The sequence below is a fragment of the Folsomia candida genome, unplaced genomic scaffold, assembly GCF_002217175.1.
Source record: "Folsomia candida strain VU population unplaced genomic scaffold, ASM221717v1 Fcan01_Sc025, whole genome shotgun sequence".
Classification (NCBI taxonomy): Eukaryota; Metazoa; Arthropoda; class Collembola; order Entomobryomorpha; family Isotomidae; genus Folsomia; species Folsomia candida.
The window spans coordinates 2096241-2112384 of record NW_019091217.1 but is presented as its reverse complement, the minus strand read 5'-3'; the positions used below and the strand labels follow the sequence as shown (position 1 = coordinate 2112384).

Genomic DNA, 16144 nt, shown 5'->3' with positions numbered 1-16144 from the left:
GATGGCAGCTGCCTGGTCGGTGGTAGTGCCCGAATTCGGAGCTCCCTATTTTTTCTGCCTCCTATTTGAATAGGCAGAATGACTCAGCTGCCTGTCCTGTCGCGTGACAGCCAGGTGTGTCGAGGGGGAGACGCGTGCCACCACGACTACGAACCTCCACCGCACCATCGAAAAGAAGGGTCTGCAAATACACGATGATGACGACCATCGACCTGTCCCTTCCTTTCCCTTCCACCACTACGAACGAACTGATTTCCTCTCATCCTCAGAGACGGTGGACAAGGCTGGGCTGGTTTGGTGTGCAACGTGGTGATGAGGGCAGGATTTGGATAGCGTTGGATCCTGAAATGCGTTCATAGACCAGAAACCTGTGAAGAATTGAATGTTCCGAAGCGAAAAATAAAGCAGTGCAGGGTCGAAAAGTCCCTGGAGATGGATTGGGGAATGTCACGACGACGTCGCCTCGTCGCCATTGTCACACTCCGTTACTTTGAACGCCAGCCAGGCAGAGGGGACTTGGGCGCCAACGAGGCATGAATAGAGGAATGATGGTCGCACTCTTATACATTTACAGAGTTGTTCATCCGTCCAACCGAATTCGGATGGAGGAACCCATCACAATGAAGTGAGTGAATAAGCGGGGATAAATAAATCCGATCCTTATTTGGCAGAGAGAGAGCGCAAGTAAGTAAGGGTTCCTCCCTTCCATTTCCAGGCAGGAGCCCTTTGTTTTTCCACCACGCACTCCTTCCTCCACTGAAATTCTATCGCAGCGGCGGAGGAGAGATATCGTCCAGCCATCCACAAAAAATCTGACGCGAGTTCTGAAGCCATATGTGAAGCCCTTCCAAATATACCATGCAGATACAGATTCGTAATAATATTACGAGTGGGCAGATACGACTAGAGATAAAAAAATAGGACGATGATAATGGTGAATCTGATGATGAAGCAGCAAATTCGGGTAGAATGAAAAAGGATCCCACGATCCGAATTTCGGGGACATGTGGCCTCAAATGACAGTGGAAGCATCCCAATTCAGTCTGAGGTTTCCGTGTCAGTTGTGCATGGTAATTTATAAAATAGTCCACGACCAATTGGCATACTTGCTTAGATGAGCCCCTTAATAGAGAGAGAGAGAAGAATATAGGGTGACGTTGATCCACTCCATTACCTTCCTCACCAAGTTGGACGATAAATCCATGCCGAACTTCACATGGAGAGGGTGAATTCGGTGCTGTTTCATCGATTTGCTCAAATATATAATTTACCCCAAGTTTAAAGAGACATGTTTGCACTGAACCTTGTGCATGGTCCAAGTGATATGAGACGGAATTAAATGGATGGCGTGGGATCATGCCACTTTTGACCGTCTTATTTGCCTTGCATATGCACAGATATTATTAATTACTTGGACGTCTGTGGGGATAGATTTGTGTAAAGAAATGGAGGGGAGATTGCGATACAACGATATCGTTTAAATTGAACAAAGTTTTAGGGAGACCACTTTTCTAAAAATTTCAAAACCGTTGCCTTTGTTTATTAGAAAGTGACTCTTGTCCTAATGGAGTCGAGCTCTCAACAGATACACAAAATGTCATGAAGATCACTAATTCAATTTTGTCCCTATCGCCCTCCTCTCCTGCCTGGAGAGGAGACCAGGGATGCGACGATACTCCAGTCCGTCATCATTCCATTATTATTTTAGCTCTCATCCAGAATTCCACTCAGCCATTAGAAGGAGGAGAAGAAAGAAAGAAAGCATCACACACAAGTCGTCCGAATGCTATAAAATCCAATAAAACCACTCAAAATCTCGACCAACTTACGGTCGCAACTCGAAAACCTTATGATGGGCTCTTCTCTCACGGAGGGTGTATATACAAATGCACTGATACAAGCAGCAGTGTTTGTCCAGTAGAAATATGTGGGCAGACAGATTTCGTTCTCTTTTTTATCGAGAAAGAAATTGATTCAGTTATGAATATGACGAGGAGAGAGAGGAAACCAGTGCGTCACAAGAACCAAGTCAAGAACGGCTCACTTTCTTCTGGGAGAGCAACAGGTCTGGAGATGGGGAATCTTGTGAGAATGCATTGCACTTCATTAGTAGAGCTTTCTCCACCCTGAAAAGTGTAGAGTTGATGCTGCAGATAGATAAATAAATAAATGCAAATAGCAGAATTATTTCGAGGAGAGGTACCATTTGAGACGAACAAAGACTTCGCACCACCCGACCCGATAAAAATAGCTAATACGATTTAGCCAACCTTCCTAATTGAATTCCGTCTAAAAATCGCATTACCTTATTACACAAAAATGCTCTATGCTTTTCTATAAGAATTTCATTTCCCGTGATTTGCTTCATATTGTAAAGTGTTTAAAGGAGACGATTTAAAAACATGGTTTTCTTATGGTTATGGGTGCTTCAGGGCCGAGGAGTCGTGAGGGCAAGAGGCAAGAAAGAGAGTATATATAGGAAGTAATAAATAGGATTGGACGAGTGAAATAATTTTGTTCGACAAGAGCTTTTGCCCCATTGTGTCCGTCACGAGGAGCGTTTACTCCTTTACTTGTCGCAGCAATTCCGGACGTCTCTCTGTCGCAACAACGACATTTCCCTCTGACACATCTCGGAATTTGGGGGACGTCCATCCACATTCGCACCAAATGCTCTGGGTCCGTGGGAGGGATGCGGCGTCTCCATCGTGGGGTGATTGTTCCCCGAAGAAGAAATCCGATTCTCGTCCCGGAACGATGCAATCACCGCTAATGTGGATTCTTCGATTGTGTCGAATTTCTCGAGTTCTTGCGCCTCCCCGCCATATATACAGCGATGCACACGCACACGTACAACGCGGAGCTCATTGTCGCACTTTGCTCGCCGGAATTGAAGATGTTTTTAAAGGATTTACTCCCCATTATCCTTCATGAAGGGAATCCGCTTATAACGATGCCCGCATTTATTGTACGTACACCTCTCGATCTCCTCCAGCCACGTTTCCTTACACTCTGCAAATAAAAGGGTTCTGAGTCTCTCCCGAGCAAAAGTCGGACACAATGAGCGTCTCTCTGAAAAACAAGCTTAGGATTGAATTCCTCTCCATTTTTCTCCTCCCAACAACCTCATCATTACGCCAGAGTCGAATAACAGAGGTAACAGAATAGAAATATGCCTCATTTATCCCACCACTTTCTCCAGCCTCACCACCAGCGCTGCATTTGACGTATTTATTTATTCGGATCGGGTGGCGACGGTGCTCCTACTGCCAGGAACGCATCGTACGAATGAACGCATGATATTTACGACAATTTACTCGAGCTCAGTTTTCCAGTTTTCATTCTGGGAAAATTGAGACGATCATCCTTCCTGAGCTAGAAAAAAGTGATGATGTTACACAATTGACATGGAGGAAGATGATAACGACGACGGTTGGTTGGCTGGTTAGTTAGTGGGACTTTGTGATTATTATCGTTCTCAATGATGCGAAACCATTCGACGGACAACTCAGCATCAATTTTGCACATCTGTCTCTCTCTCCAGGCTCGCTCGGTTGGGATCCAAAATCCGAAACCGAACCAAATCAAACTAAACCACCGCACCAACTACCCATCACAGGCTTCCAAGTCCAACTAATGAGCCACTCCGATTATTAGGCAGGCACGCTTTAAAACATGATCATTACCAAATATTATTCTCGCATTTTTTCATAATAGCCTCAATAACTAACTTCTGCCCTTTGTCTGTTGGTAGATAGGCGAGAATTTTATTCTCCGAGTCGTCAGTCGTCTCACTCTTCCCACAGCCAGCCAAACATCGGATCCATCACTTTGTTATGTAAGCAAAGCGATCAGTTTGATGTCCTGGTCGGTCATTACATAACTTGTAAATGCGCTCTCGCTCTCCCCGTTCGCTCCCTCATTCCCATTATTATCGTCTCAGCTAATCAACAAGCCGACAAATAAGAGAGAAACCATAGCCGTAAAACCCTCTTCAAAGTTTGAATCGAAATTTGAAATGCAAAACTAAATTTTTAGAGGATCCAATGTTTTTAAAACCTTTGATTGGATTGGCTTCCTGCTGACACTCTTCAAAAAGAAACTCTCCGCTTTGTCACAGCCCTTAAAAAAGAGTGGAATGAATATGATTTAAGATCACCGATGTTGATGCTGCTGTTTTTACCATGGGCTTCCAAAACGGTGATTGAATGAATATATGAATCACAACTTTTCCTCTTTTCATTCTCCTGCGAAATCTGCTGGCTTGCGTATTGTTTCTCGGCTCATAAAAACGTCGACCACATTGTTCAAGCCCTTTTCGAGTGGATTTTTTGGATTGCTAGAGTTCTAAATTGTCTGGTTTGTGTATGGTCGTGGGCAGTTGAGAAACAAACATTGCAGGGTTTGCCATTCATTCGTTGGATTGAAAATGACGTCTGAGTGGCGATTGTTGAGATAAATGGAGTGCAAAGAGAAAGAATTTAATGAATAAAGGGTTACATATTTTGCCCAAGCATGCAGAGCAACAATGAGTTTGGTAATTTTTCTCATGGTGATAAGATCTCATCGTCTTTCTTCCTTTCATTCATTCATCGTCCTCAGGTATTGAGGAGAAAGAGCCCACAAAGTATATACAGAGTGGCCCATAATTGTGCTCAACTACACTCAGAAGACTGAGGGGAGCACATACTTGAGTCAAAATGTAAATTAAGACAACCTGCTGACACCCCATAAAGCAAACCATTTACTTCTTCCCGTCTTTATTTACGAGTCTTCTTCAACCTGTGCCCCATGTTATGACGCCTTTCTCCTGAACAAGACTTGTCCACTTTTTTACCAGACCAATAAACCACGAGCAACATGCCACGAAGCATGAAAAGAGACCGACCCCTCCTCCTCCTTAAATATCTCGTTGATGGTGCGGTGGATAGGATTGAATGAGTGAGATTTGTACGACCCTCGTCCCCATCGTCTAAAGAAAGGGCCCTTCTTTTCTTTTGCTATTGAGACGTCCAACCACTATTTTACTTCAGAGACGACCTTCACCACCACCGTTTTCTGGGATGAATGAAATCTAGGCAGACACAACATGCGGACAAGTGGCTGTTTTTACGCATGCACTTTCTTCCACTCGAGAAAAAGATTGGATTTTGATTTGAGACACAATTCCCACGAAATCTATCAAGTCGTTCAACAATTCGAGTTTAATTTAAGGATTTGCCCTCATAATCATCATCCTCGTAGAATTTGAATCAATAGTCAGACCAACCCAGGCGCGACCACCACCAAAGCGAAACAATTTGAGATTTAACCAAATTTGACTCAAGTACTCGCACAGAAGAGACGACGGGGTCCACTTGAGATTCAATCATGTTTCGAAATTGCATACCTAAAATTATGATCATGAATAAATGTATGAATCCAAAACGATTTTCAAGCATGCCACACACAACCCTTCCGCAACTCCTCAAGAGCATATGCAAGTAAAGGACCCTCTCCACGCCATCCCCATGATTTGAGGAACAAACCACAACAACAATGAGGGAACTCACGTCACAGTTTGTAACCTTCGTAACTGCGTAAGGTTTGTAAGCTTACAAACTTTTACGAACTTTTACACACATTTCTAAGGAAAATTGACTTACGAACTTTTACGAAACTTACGCACTTCAAAAGCATGTTTTTGGTTCGTAAACAAAAGTTCGTAAATAATTCGAGTGCTTGAGATCTGAATTTTCGGTTGAAATTGTCTTAGAGACGAATTGTCTATTGTACATTTTTATGTGATCTCGTCCCGACATGCAAATTAATTTAATTATTTAACAAAAGATTGCTGCCAGCCGAAAATATTGGTCGCTATCCGACCAGCCCCCAAATGTCAAATCTGGGCTAAATTGACACACTTCATCCAGAGGGGTATCAATCGATCGGTCTTGATCATACGATCATTTTGGTATATTATAGAATTTTGTGACATAAGAAATGGCTGTGTAATTCCTGAAAAACTGATATTTCAGGCAAAAAAATTCAAAAAAATTACATGTCATTTGGTGTACGCTAGGATAAAGTTGGCTAGCAACATTTTGATGACGTTTTATATGCGATATTTTTTTTACTAAAAAATGTTTACAAAGTCAACTCACGTCAAGAGTGTGTAAACTTACAAACCTAACGCAGTTACGTAGGTTACGAACTTGACGTGAAATCCCTCAATGATTGTTTCCTTGCTCCCATACCCTTCGTTACAATGTGCACTTTATTCATATTTGATCATGGGTAAATGTTGATACCTTTTACTTTCCTTTAAGCGAAAATAAAAATAAATTCTTCCTAAATGCTCATGAATGTAATGTACGTATCTGAACTGAAAAGGTGCAAAAGTATCGAGCAGACTTTTTGCCCAGCACAGAGTCCAACATATTTACTCGTGGAGCAGCTTTGTTTTGTTGAAGGGACGCGCGACAAGGTGTCCACTACCGCGTCGCGTCAGCTTCAATTGGGGACATTGTTCTCCAGGTCCAAAGGTATTTATTGGATTCATGTTTCGAAGGGCATATGCACAACGAGCAGCAATTCCTTAATAATGCCAACAGATACTAAACAGCATACACCGCCGGCAAAATATGGGACTCTTGTCTGCTACATAGTTTTGCTGGTGCAGTTGTTTTCAGCATTTTTTTGGGGGATGAATCACTTCAGAAAAATGTGCTGTGGTCGTAATAAAAATGATTGGTTCTGTGTACCTGGTTTGGTCTGACTGCTGGTGATCCCCTCCATCCAAACAACGACGCTGCACCACATATTAAATACTCACCTCGGCAAGATTAGAGTTCGTGTGTGGAGCATTTGCATTTGAAAGTGTGGAAGGAGCACATCTGGGGCTGGGGGAGAAAGGTATATGGAAATGTGCAGGTGTGCCAGACAAGAAGGGCCCATACCAACCCAACCAAGGCGTCCCTCACCCTGATGATGATAACAATAAAGGGTCACAAATAGAGAGGCAGATGTTTGTGGACTCGCTGGTGCTCTACCTTGCTCACTTTCCTCCCCATCCGTCCACCACTTATCGGCCTCCTCGGAATAATGCATTAATCCAACCTCTCTCTCTCTGGGGAGCAAGACACGTAAAAATGCTTTGTTTTACTCCAATTCTTTTGTCTCTCTGACTGACGAACTGGAAGAAGAACTGGAAGAAGAACTTTAAACTTTAAAGCTGAGTTATGGCTGGAGCGCGTGCTGGAGAAAGACAACTCTAACTGCTCACACATTAAGGAAACTGCCTTTACAAATAAATCCCTTTCGAGGAGGATTAAGATCTACATGGGCACACACTTTTCCATGTATTTGTACTGCAGCAGCACAAGTTCCGTCTTTATGGTCCTGGTATGCGGGTCGTGTGGTGTGATAATAATCCTAAATCTAGTAAATGGTTCCGGTTTTTCTTTGTCTCGAGTAATAATACTGCTGATAATGACGCCATGTCTCTTACGTACTTGGAGGGTAATCAACTCTCAAGTTGGTTCATGTGGCCAACTCAACATGCATTTCTGAGGGCACATAATACGATATTCGATATCGCTGATCTCAGGCTGAAAATTAGTTCGGCTTCCCAATCCTGACTTTCCATGCACCATGAAAACTGATTACGAAGCAATTATCATTTCAAATCTGAGCAAATCCACATTCTGAGGGAACTGCGAAAATGGAGAGAAAAATTGAGCAGCCTGACAATTTGTCACGTGGACATTTATTTAATCAATATTCATAAGTTGAGCGAACGTCGTCGCGTATTCCGTATCTGGATAAAGTGGAAGAAGGAGTGAATCCAGAGGAGGAGGAGGACGAGTAGAATAATTAATAAACAACTTTGTCAAGTAATTAGAGCAATTTGTGAGCTATTTATTCACCGGTGGGCGAACAAAAGGATTCCAATCAGTCAGTTGTGAAGCAATAAAGTTTGTCGTGATGATGATGAGCATGTCAACAAGTAATACTGCGACTTAATTACGACGCTCTGACGACGGAGGAGGAGGAGGTGGAGGAGAGATGAGAAGGAAAGTGTTGATGAATGAAAAGGACTAATTGATTCCAAGGAGAGAATAAGTTCCTTCTCGTCAATAGATGGATAAGAAAACAAGAGTCTGGATCATCTCGTTGGATTTTGGACTGCACCTTTCTCTTCATCTCCATCTCGCTCCATTTCACTCGTCGCGCCTTTGAAATTGTGCTCAAAAAGCGATAAATAAATTTCTACTTGGAGGATGCACGTTTTCCTGGATGGTTGGTTGGCAAGCCGGACAAAAGAATGAATGAATCGTATCGTGTTTAGCTCCCACTGACCAATTTGTCAACTTATTGTTCCGTTGGTTTGACTTGACCCTGGGGAAGACGCCTTTAAAGAGATCAGTTGTTTGTTGCAAAGTGAAAATTGAGATCGCTCCCTCTTTCTTTCTTTCTTAGGTGGCTTGCATTGTGTGTCCACTAATTTATTGCTCACTTATGTTCGTTAACAACAATTACTAATTCCTTCCCACTTTTACTGCTCATTCATTATTATTTGAAGCAGGGCACACAAAGCAACCTTCTCCTCAAATGCCTAAATACATAATTACACGATTGCAGAGTAGAACCATTTTTACGTGTAGATTTCCTCTGAAGAAATCCAATCTCTGATGATGGCCTGCAAACAATGAGCGTTTGACTTTTGCTGTTCAGCCTCTAAATATTTAATGCCTACTTTTGTGATGCTGCCTTACGTATGTATACCTATGCACAATTGCCATAATGTTGTGAAGCTCGGTGTTCGGGCAGCTGGCTAAAAATAAAAGATTGTGTAGTAGAACAGGATGAATTAGTGTAGTTGGTCGGTAATTCTGACATTCTCTGGTGCGCATTGTTTGGGATCATTTATTTGAGATCGTCTCCATCTGCCTCTCACCTTCGTCTTCCCTTTATTGGAAACAAGGTGTTTTATTTAGCTCATCCCGACGATTAGTTGCAATGCTCAACTCCCACCCATCACGTTCAACTGGGCATGATGACACATAATCTGCAGAACAGTCCCAATAATAGCAATAAGCCCAATATACTTATGATCAGAAAAGATGTGGTGTAGCCACTCGTGAGTACGTATAGTTCTCTCCTCCAGATCAAGGACTATCTCTCGGCCTTCTTCTCAAAACCCATGGATGGACAAAAATCATCCTGGTGTTTGATGGGAGTTGAGGTGCCATTGGTCGAAACGTGGCCAAGAATACATTACGAGAGAGCGTTTTTTATTTCTATATTTTTCTATCCACATTACTTTTCATATTATTTATTGTCTAATTGATGAGCGCCCACATATCTTCTTTACCTCTGCTCACAAACTACTGTATCATACAAAAGTACACACACGGATATGCGGGCATGTCAGAAATAGCAGCATTTGTTAACTTCTATAGTCTCAATTTCCCCACGTGAGAACTAGTGTGATATGTATGTTCTGTATCTATGCAGCTTGCTACATTATGAGTGTCATTATTGTAATAATTATTGTGTTGGAATATCAGTGACTCTGCTGGTTTGGGTATTCATTGTTTTCCTTGAAATCCGAAATCAATGGTAAAACACAATCGTTTGCCCTTTAAGATCACTGTCATTGTCACTGCGGAACAACCAGCAGCAGCCGCGATGCGTGTGCATACACTGTCGAATTTATTGTTACCGACACATCTGCATATTCCTACTCGCTCACATTATCATCCGACTGCATCTGCTCAACTCTTTCGTCTTGCCACGACAATGGGCCTGTTGTTGTGTCATGGATGGATTAACCACCTACTTTTCACTCTCACCGAGTAACTGCGCACCCAGATTTCCTACCGAGCAGACAAAGGAATTATGCGGAGAAGATGCGAGACAAGAAGGCCAGAGATTGTTTTGCTAGTTATTGGATGACCTAATTCTTCGAATCACGCAATCTGGCTGCATTTCATATTCCATTGTTATTTTACGATGCACATTGTGTCTTGTTGTCTCCGACAAGCATGCACACGCGGAAGGGTAAAGTGCAGCAGGACGAAAAACTTGGAATTGTCCTCAATTTTGCAGGTAGAGAAGGATTCCATAACTTATTACGTATTACTTTTTGTAAGCCATTCAAGGGGGAAGCTCATCATCCATCGATTTTCAACGGGTCTCTCTCGTTTGGCCTGTGCACAGAGCGAGGAGAGGAAAATATTTGGCTGTCGGGGAAGCTGACTGACATGTTCGGGGAGAGAATGGTGGACGACGATGATGACGACGACGATGAAAAATGCTGGACCACCAGCGTCCATAGTCCGGATTACGTTACAACCAACAGGAGAATTCGGAGTTATTGATTTTCTACCGGTTATCATTTCTCCACAATTGTGCAACGGTTGGTCGGGGTTTTGGATGGATGGCGATATGAGAAGGAATTGTTGACACAGTGACTGGATACCTGCCAGCCAGAGCGGGATGATGTACTCTACATATTAATAATCCACCCAGAATGGCTTGTCCTCACAAATATGAAACTAACGGTATGAGGGTAATAACGCTGCTCAAATATTGAATGTAATTAGAGTGAAAGGGGGAAGGGGACAGGCAGATTTGGGGTAGGATGAGACTTGGAGGTTTGACCATCCAATTTGTTCGTTACTTCAAGACAATGATATACATAAGGTCACTATTTGAGCAATATTAACCCAAACCAATGGGGAAATTGGCCTCAGCTTTGTTAAATTGGTTGCACGAAAAGCGAAAGACGTCCACCATGGGTTGAAATAGGCCGAAATTTCACGTATTCCTATCGCATTTCTTATTACATTAACATTTGGATATCCCATGTCTTCTGGTCCCTTAATTACAAAGTAGTAACGGTAAGCAAATCATCCCCATACGCCAAGGGTACCTCGATGCGTGGCTATGTCGTTGACAAAGTGAAAGTGAGATTTCCTGAGGGCTCGTGGTCTGAAGGAATTTGTGGCTGCGTGGAAATTTGGCTGGTGGTTGGTGGGGGTCGGGCAGAGGGATGTGAAGCAATTCGGAGCTGCGGACGTGGTTGGGCGCTGGATGGGGAGGAGCTATGGCGGGAGGAGGAGATATTCCGTGCTGGAGAATGCTGGTCCTGGAGAACGCCAACAAAAAACGGTGCTCCAATCCACCACCAAAACTAAAGCCGTGTCGCTCATCTCCAGAAATCCAGTCATACCTCAACTCTCCTCCAGACACCACCAACTAACCAACTTTCTCCCCTCTCTCTCTCTCCCTCTCCAACTCTCTCTCACTCTTGGTCTCTCCACTCACAAAATCTCAATCTCCCCTTCATCACAACAGCTACTTCTAAATTATCTAATAAAGTACACTTCTAATACACTTAAAAACTACAAAGAAGAGAGATTCCAGTCATCTCGTCAAGTCAGAAGCAATCTAGTCAGAGAATGAGAAATTCTCACCCTGCCCCCAGCACCACGAGTCCCTAGTCCCTGTGCAGCATAGTCAAGAAAAACTAAGTCAACTTGGAGTGCAGCTAGTCCAGTGTGTGAACTCTAGTGAAAGTAGTAACAGAAAGTGACAACTAGTCATCAGAGGAGAAAGACCGAAGACCGAGTCAGTCAATACGTCGTTCGTAAGTCTCACCTCCCGATAGAAATAAGAAAATCCCATCTAGTCTCAACTTGCCTCCGTCACCTAGTCATCCATCCCCAATTAGTCAACCATCTCAGTCAGCAATAATACCACGTCGTAGGTAAATAGGAATGCGATCTAGTCCTTGAGGGAACAAAGCAAGTCCACAAACAGTCAAACCTTGATGGCTGGCTCAATCTCATAGTCAAGGATCAAGTCGAGTGAAGGATCGTCGTCAACTAGTCATCCGTCTGGTCTTCTGCAAGGTCTAGTCGTCCCATTTGCATAGCTGAGGTAGATTCTTAGTCATCATCACCTCACATAGTCAGTCACATAGTCAGAACACAAATGAGTCACCCAGATCCCATCACCTAGTCAATTTTCTAGCCATCTCACCTCCAAAGTCAACTAATGTACACGGCGGCGATGGACAAGTCGTCTCTAAGTGAGCTGTTCCTCCCACCCCGATACCTGGGCGACTTTGCAAGTCACCACCACCACACCCCCACCGTGTCGCCCAATCTGGCCGCTGCAGCCGCCTCCCTCCACCCAGCAGCCCTCCTCCACTGGGCGAAACTCTGGACGGAACACCAACACCAAATCCAGCAACACCAAGTCCCCAGTGGAAATAAGCTGTTGGTGAGCAGTCCAACGTCGTCCTCCTCGTCGCCACTCCCCCCACTGCTCCACAATGGCCTCAACCTCCTCAGTCCACCCAGAAAGATGGCCAAGACCTCCGCCTTCTCGCCTGTCCACCCATCGCCCAACCAGCGACAAAGAGCGATACCGCTCTCGTCTCCACGGGCGTCGGAGCAACTTCTCCTTTCGCCACGCCTTCTCCCCCTTTCCACATTCCACCACCCACAGCAGCAGCAATTGACGAGCCCAAGAACCATCCACCACAACAACGGCCATGATGGTCACGAGGAGGACACAAATTTCGACGATAGCGACGAGGTTGGACTGGACCTAACTCTGAAGCGGCATTCCTCGTCGACACCCCAGCCGCCAGCCGAACTGCTCCTTCTCAAAAAGAGACAACAGCAACACCACCACACGCCAGAGTCGGCTAGGAAGACGGGGACCTCTGCCTCCATTCGGGCCACGAAGCAGTCGTCATCATCGGTGAGTGGGCAACCAGTTCTTAAAACTTTCTCTCGCTGTCTCTTCTCTCTGTTTGCATAATTTCACCTCCATTTCACATGACTGCATGATACGCGTGACTGACAAGTAAGATGATAATGTGATAACAGGTGGTCGCAAGGAACGGGGTCGAGTCGCCGCCCTCGTCCTCCAACAGCATGACGCCTGGGAAGCGGGGAAAGCAGGGCGGAGGTGCAAGTCCTTCTAAAAAGACAAAAGCCGTGCGACGCTTGCAGTTTGACGAGGATAAGTCGTCACCCGTCTCGGGGACCATCATCCGCGACATTGGGTCCGTGAGGGACGAGCGGAACCAGCTCCTGCTCCTCAAAGAGGATGAAAAATATGAGGAAACGACAGCGCTGGGCATTCAGGTAATGAACCAAAATAAATAAGGCGCACATTTCTTTAACTTCACTCACTCGACTGTTGGTGAACATGTAATAAATTTGCGTTATCTTGTTGACCTGTGCAGGTCACTCGTCGGGGGGATATTGACCCTGCCTTCAACACGGTGGAGGTGACGGATGAAGCGCGGGAGGAGTTGTCCCAAATAGAGAACAAGATCGGTGCGTACTTGTGCCGCCTGTGTCAAGAGGAGTACGAGGACGCCTTCGAGCTGGCCAGACATCGCTGCGCCTGCATCGTCCACGTCGAGTACCGCTGTCCCGAGTGTGACAAGGTCTTCAGCTGCCCCGCCAACCTTGCCTCACATCGAAGGTGGCATCGACCCCGTGGAAGTGGAACCACGTCCTCAAAAACGGGTAAAACATCCAGCAAAGGAGCATCCTCCAAGGGCGGCGCGTCCGCTGCGAGTAAGTTCCAGTTAGGGGGCGAGGAGGAAGACGAGAATGTGACAGAGGTCGACTACCACCACCATCAACGCAATCAAGACATGAAGCCAGTCTCGTTGTCCAAAGGTAATAACAAAATCATCACATGGGGGGAATTTGAGATTGTCTCAAGACACGGCACTCGCAATTGTCCCACCGTGATATTTTCCCTAATCTTTGATATGTTGCACATATTTACTAGTAGAACACAAGTTTAAAGTCAAAATCCACTTGGGTGTAAAGGTAGGGAGGTCAAAGGTCACTGTGCTTGGGTGTCGTTGGAAAGAACCCGGCTAATTGATTCAGAGTATGCATACTTTGACTTTTCCCTGATCTAGGGGGAAATATCACGGTGGGCATTTCCCCAGTCCAAACTGTCATGCATTTCTCGTACTATTCTTTCTCATGTATATGTATGTAGATTTATGTGCTAACTACTACGTCTTTGTGTTGCAGTCGAATCAGTCACGTCTGAAGATCAGGATGACATGGTGGCAGCTACAAAATCGTCGTCGCGACAGTTGGAGTTTGACTACAACTGCGTCATTTGTCGAAAAACGTTCCGCGACTACAAGGACTTCCAAATCCACCTGGCGTCTCACCTCATCCCCGAAAAGCACTCGCTCCCCTTCGCTGCAGACCTTGGTCCCCTGAGACCCTGGACGACCAACTCTGCGTCCCACAGCACCGGCACCCCACAAATGTCCCCTCTCTCCTCCGCCTCCTCCTCCTCTCACGGCAGCTCCCACGGCTCCCTTTGAAAGAATACTCACCCGTCCTCGCCCCTCGCCACCACTGAACTAGTCAGGAGGCAGTTTAGCGGTTATCCTTTAGTCGAATTTCATACATACGTACCTGCAATCAAGTCATTATGTTAATAAGTCACTAGCATGTAGGCCATGTCAACCATAAAAGTCATACAATCATTCAGGAATGAAACCAAACCAGTCAGTCGATTAATTGATTAGGTAGTCAGAAAACATAGTCATAAATAAAATATAGTCAGAAAACGTAGTCAGAAAACGTGTAGTCAGAGAATATAGTCAGAAAATATAGTCAGTCGAGATTTGATGGTCGGGAACTTTGTGCTAATATTATTTGCAAGTTTTTGAATTAATATGCAAGATACGCTTATCATTAGTCTCGTCAGTTCGAGTCAGTATATTTACAAAGAGTGTGGTACAATCTAGTCAGGTGGAGATCAGTTTGTTTGATCTTGTCATTGTTTTCCACGTCATTTCATCCCACTTTATTTCACCCGAGGCTTTCTCATTCATCTCGTTCATTTCATAACACTTTCACCAATTTCATCATTTTCATAACAATTTTCTCATTCTGAGGAAGTCGGCAGTTAGGCAGGCAGGCAGGAAGATAGGTAGGTCATCATCTCGTCTTACTCGGCATGCTGCTGGAGTCAGGTCAGGTCCAGGTATGATTTATGTGCATATGTAATTGTTGTTTTTAGAATGTTATTCACCGTGTTTTTTAATTTAATTTTACTACTAAACTGTATCATTGGTTTCCGGCCGGACCTTGTACATTGTTCATGTATGTATGTAAGTGTTACCACAATTTGTAGCACGTACTTAAGTAAGTAGTCGATTATGTAAGGCCTCAGCTAGGCAATTAATGTCTTGGCTGGATTAAGATAAGGCACCCACCCACCCACCAACAATTAGGATAAGTGTATACGAACTGGCCATAGTTATCTAAGTATTACGGCACAAGAGGCAACGGACACTGGTGTAATAATGAGCGTGACCCGGTCAAGTCATACATTTACATATGTAAACACAGGGTTTATATGTATTTACAATAGTCATTGGCTGAGCATGCTTCGTAGTTTTTACTTAATTCACTTAACTTTTACATTTATCCAAAGTCATATAATGCTAAGTCCCAATTAATATTGCTTGTAGTCAATAAGTAGGTTAGAACGAAAACGAACCAGCTTCAGTGTAGGTTTCGAGAGTGCAATCTAGTCAATTGCTGTGTATAAACTATAAGAAATATGAAATATGTATGCTAGGAGTTATAGTTAAATAATATTTAGTACTGGTATTTAAATAACGGTGGCCCTTGATCTCGTCCAACTAGACAAGTTCAATTAGAACGTAACATTTAGCGTTACAATTTGTTTGGAAGCAGTCGATCCAGTGTCATAATTCGACGCTGCGCAGTTTTTTTAATTCTGCAGGCGTTCCGTACTGTCATCGCGTATCGGCTCTTCCTGCTTCTCAGTTCCATTCCATGTTGTAAAATTTGTGTGAATATTTTAAATGTTTTTGAATTTATTAATAAAGTTAATGAAATATATATCGGTACTGTTCATTATTATGGCATTATTATATTCAAATAATTATTTATTGTCTCATAATAATTTTGTAGCTTTTTGCAAAAATCATATTTTTAAAAGTAAAATGATTTACTTTATTAAAAACCAAACACATTGAAAAATATAAATGCCCGAGATCACCATTCGGCCCCTTACAAGATTTTTGTCTCACTACATTTCACAACATTAAAGATTTCCATAG

At 43.8% G+C, this 16144-nt stretch overlaps 1 protein-coding gene across 1 annotated transcript; it reads left to right on the top strand.

Annotated features, from left to right (window-relative positions):
• Window positions 1-11181: 11181 nt before the first annotated feature.
• On the top strand, window positions 11182-15925 carry LOC110859393. Its single transcript, XM_022108341.2, has 4 exons — window positions 11182-12759; window positions 12888-13148; window positions 13250-13694; window positions 14064-15925. The coding sequence occupies exons 1-4, from the start codon at window positions 12046-12048 to the stop codon at window positions 14366-14368; spliced, it is 1725 nt and encodes a 574-aa protein (XP_021964033.1). The 5' UTR covers window positions 11182-12045; the 3' UTR covers window positions 14369-15925.
• The last annotated feature ends 219 nt before the right edge of the window (window positions 15926-16144 follow it).

Excerpts from the sequence above, each read along its gene's own strand:
- LOC110859393 (XM_022108341.2), top strand. The coding sequence starts at position 12,046 with ATGTACACGGCGGCGATGGACAAGTCGTCTCTAAGTGAGCTGTTCCTC. Across the intron at positions 13,149-13,249 it reads CGACAGCGCTGGGCATTCAG|GTCACTCGTCGGGGGGATAT; the intron begins GTAATGAACCAA and ends TGACCTGTGCAG. Across the intron at positions 13,695-14,063 it reads GCCAGTCTCGTTGTCCAAAG|TCGAATCAGTCACGTCTGAA; the intron begins GTAATAACAAAA and ends TTTGTGTTGCAG.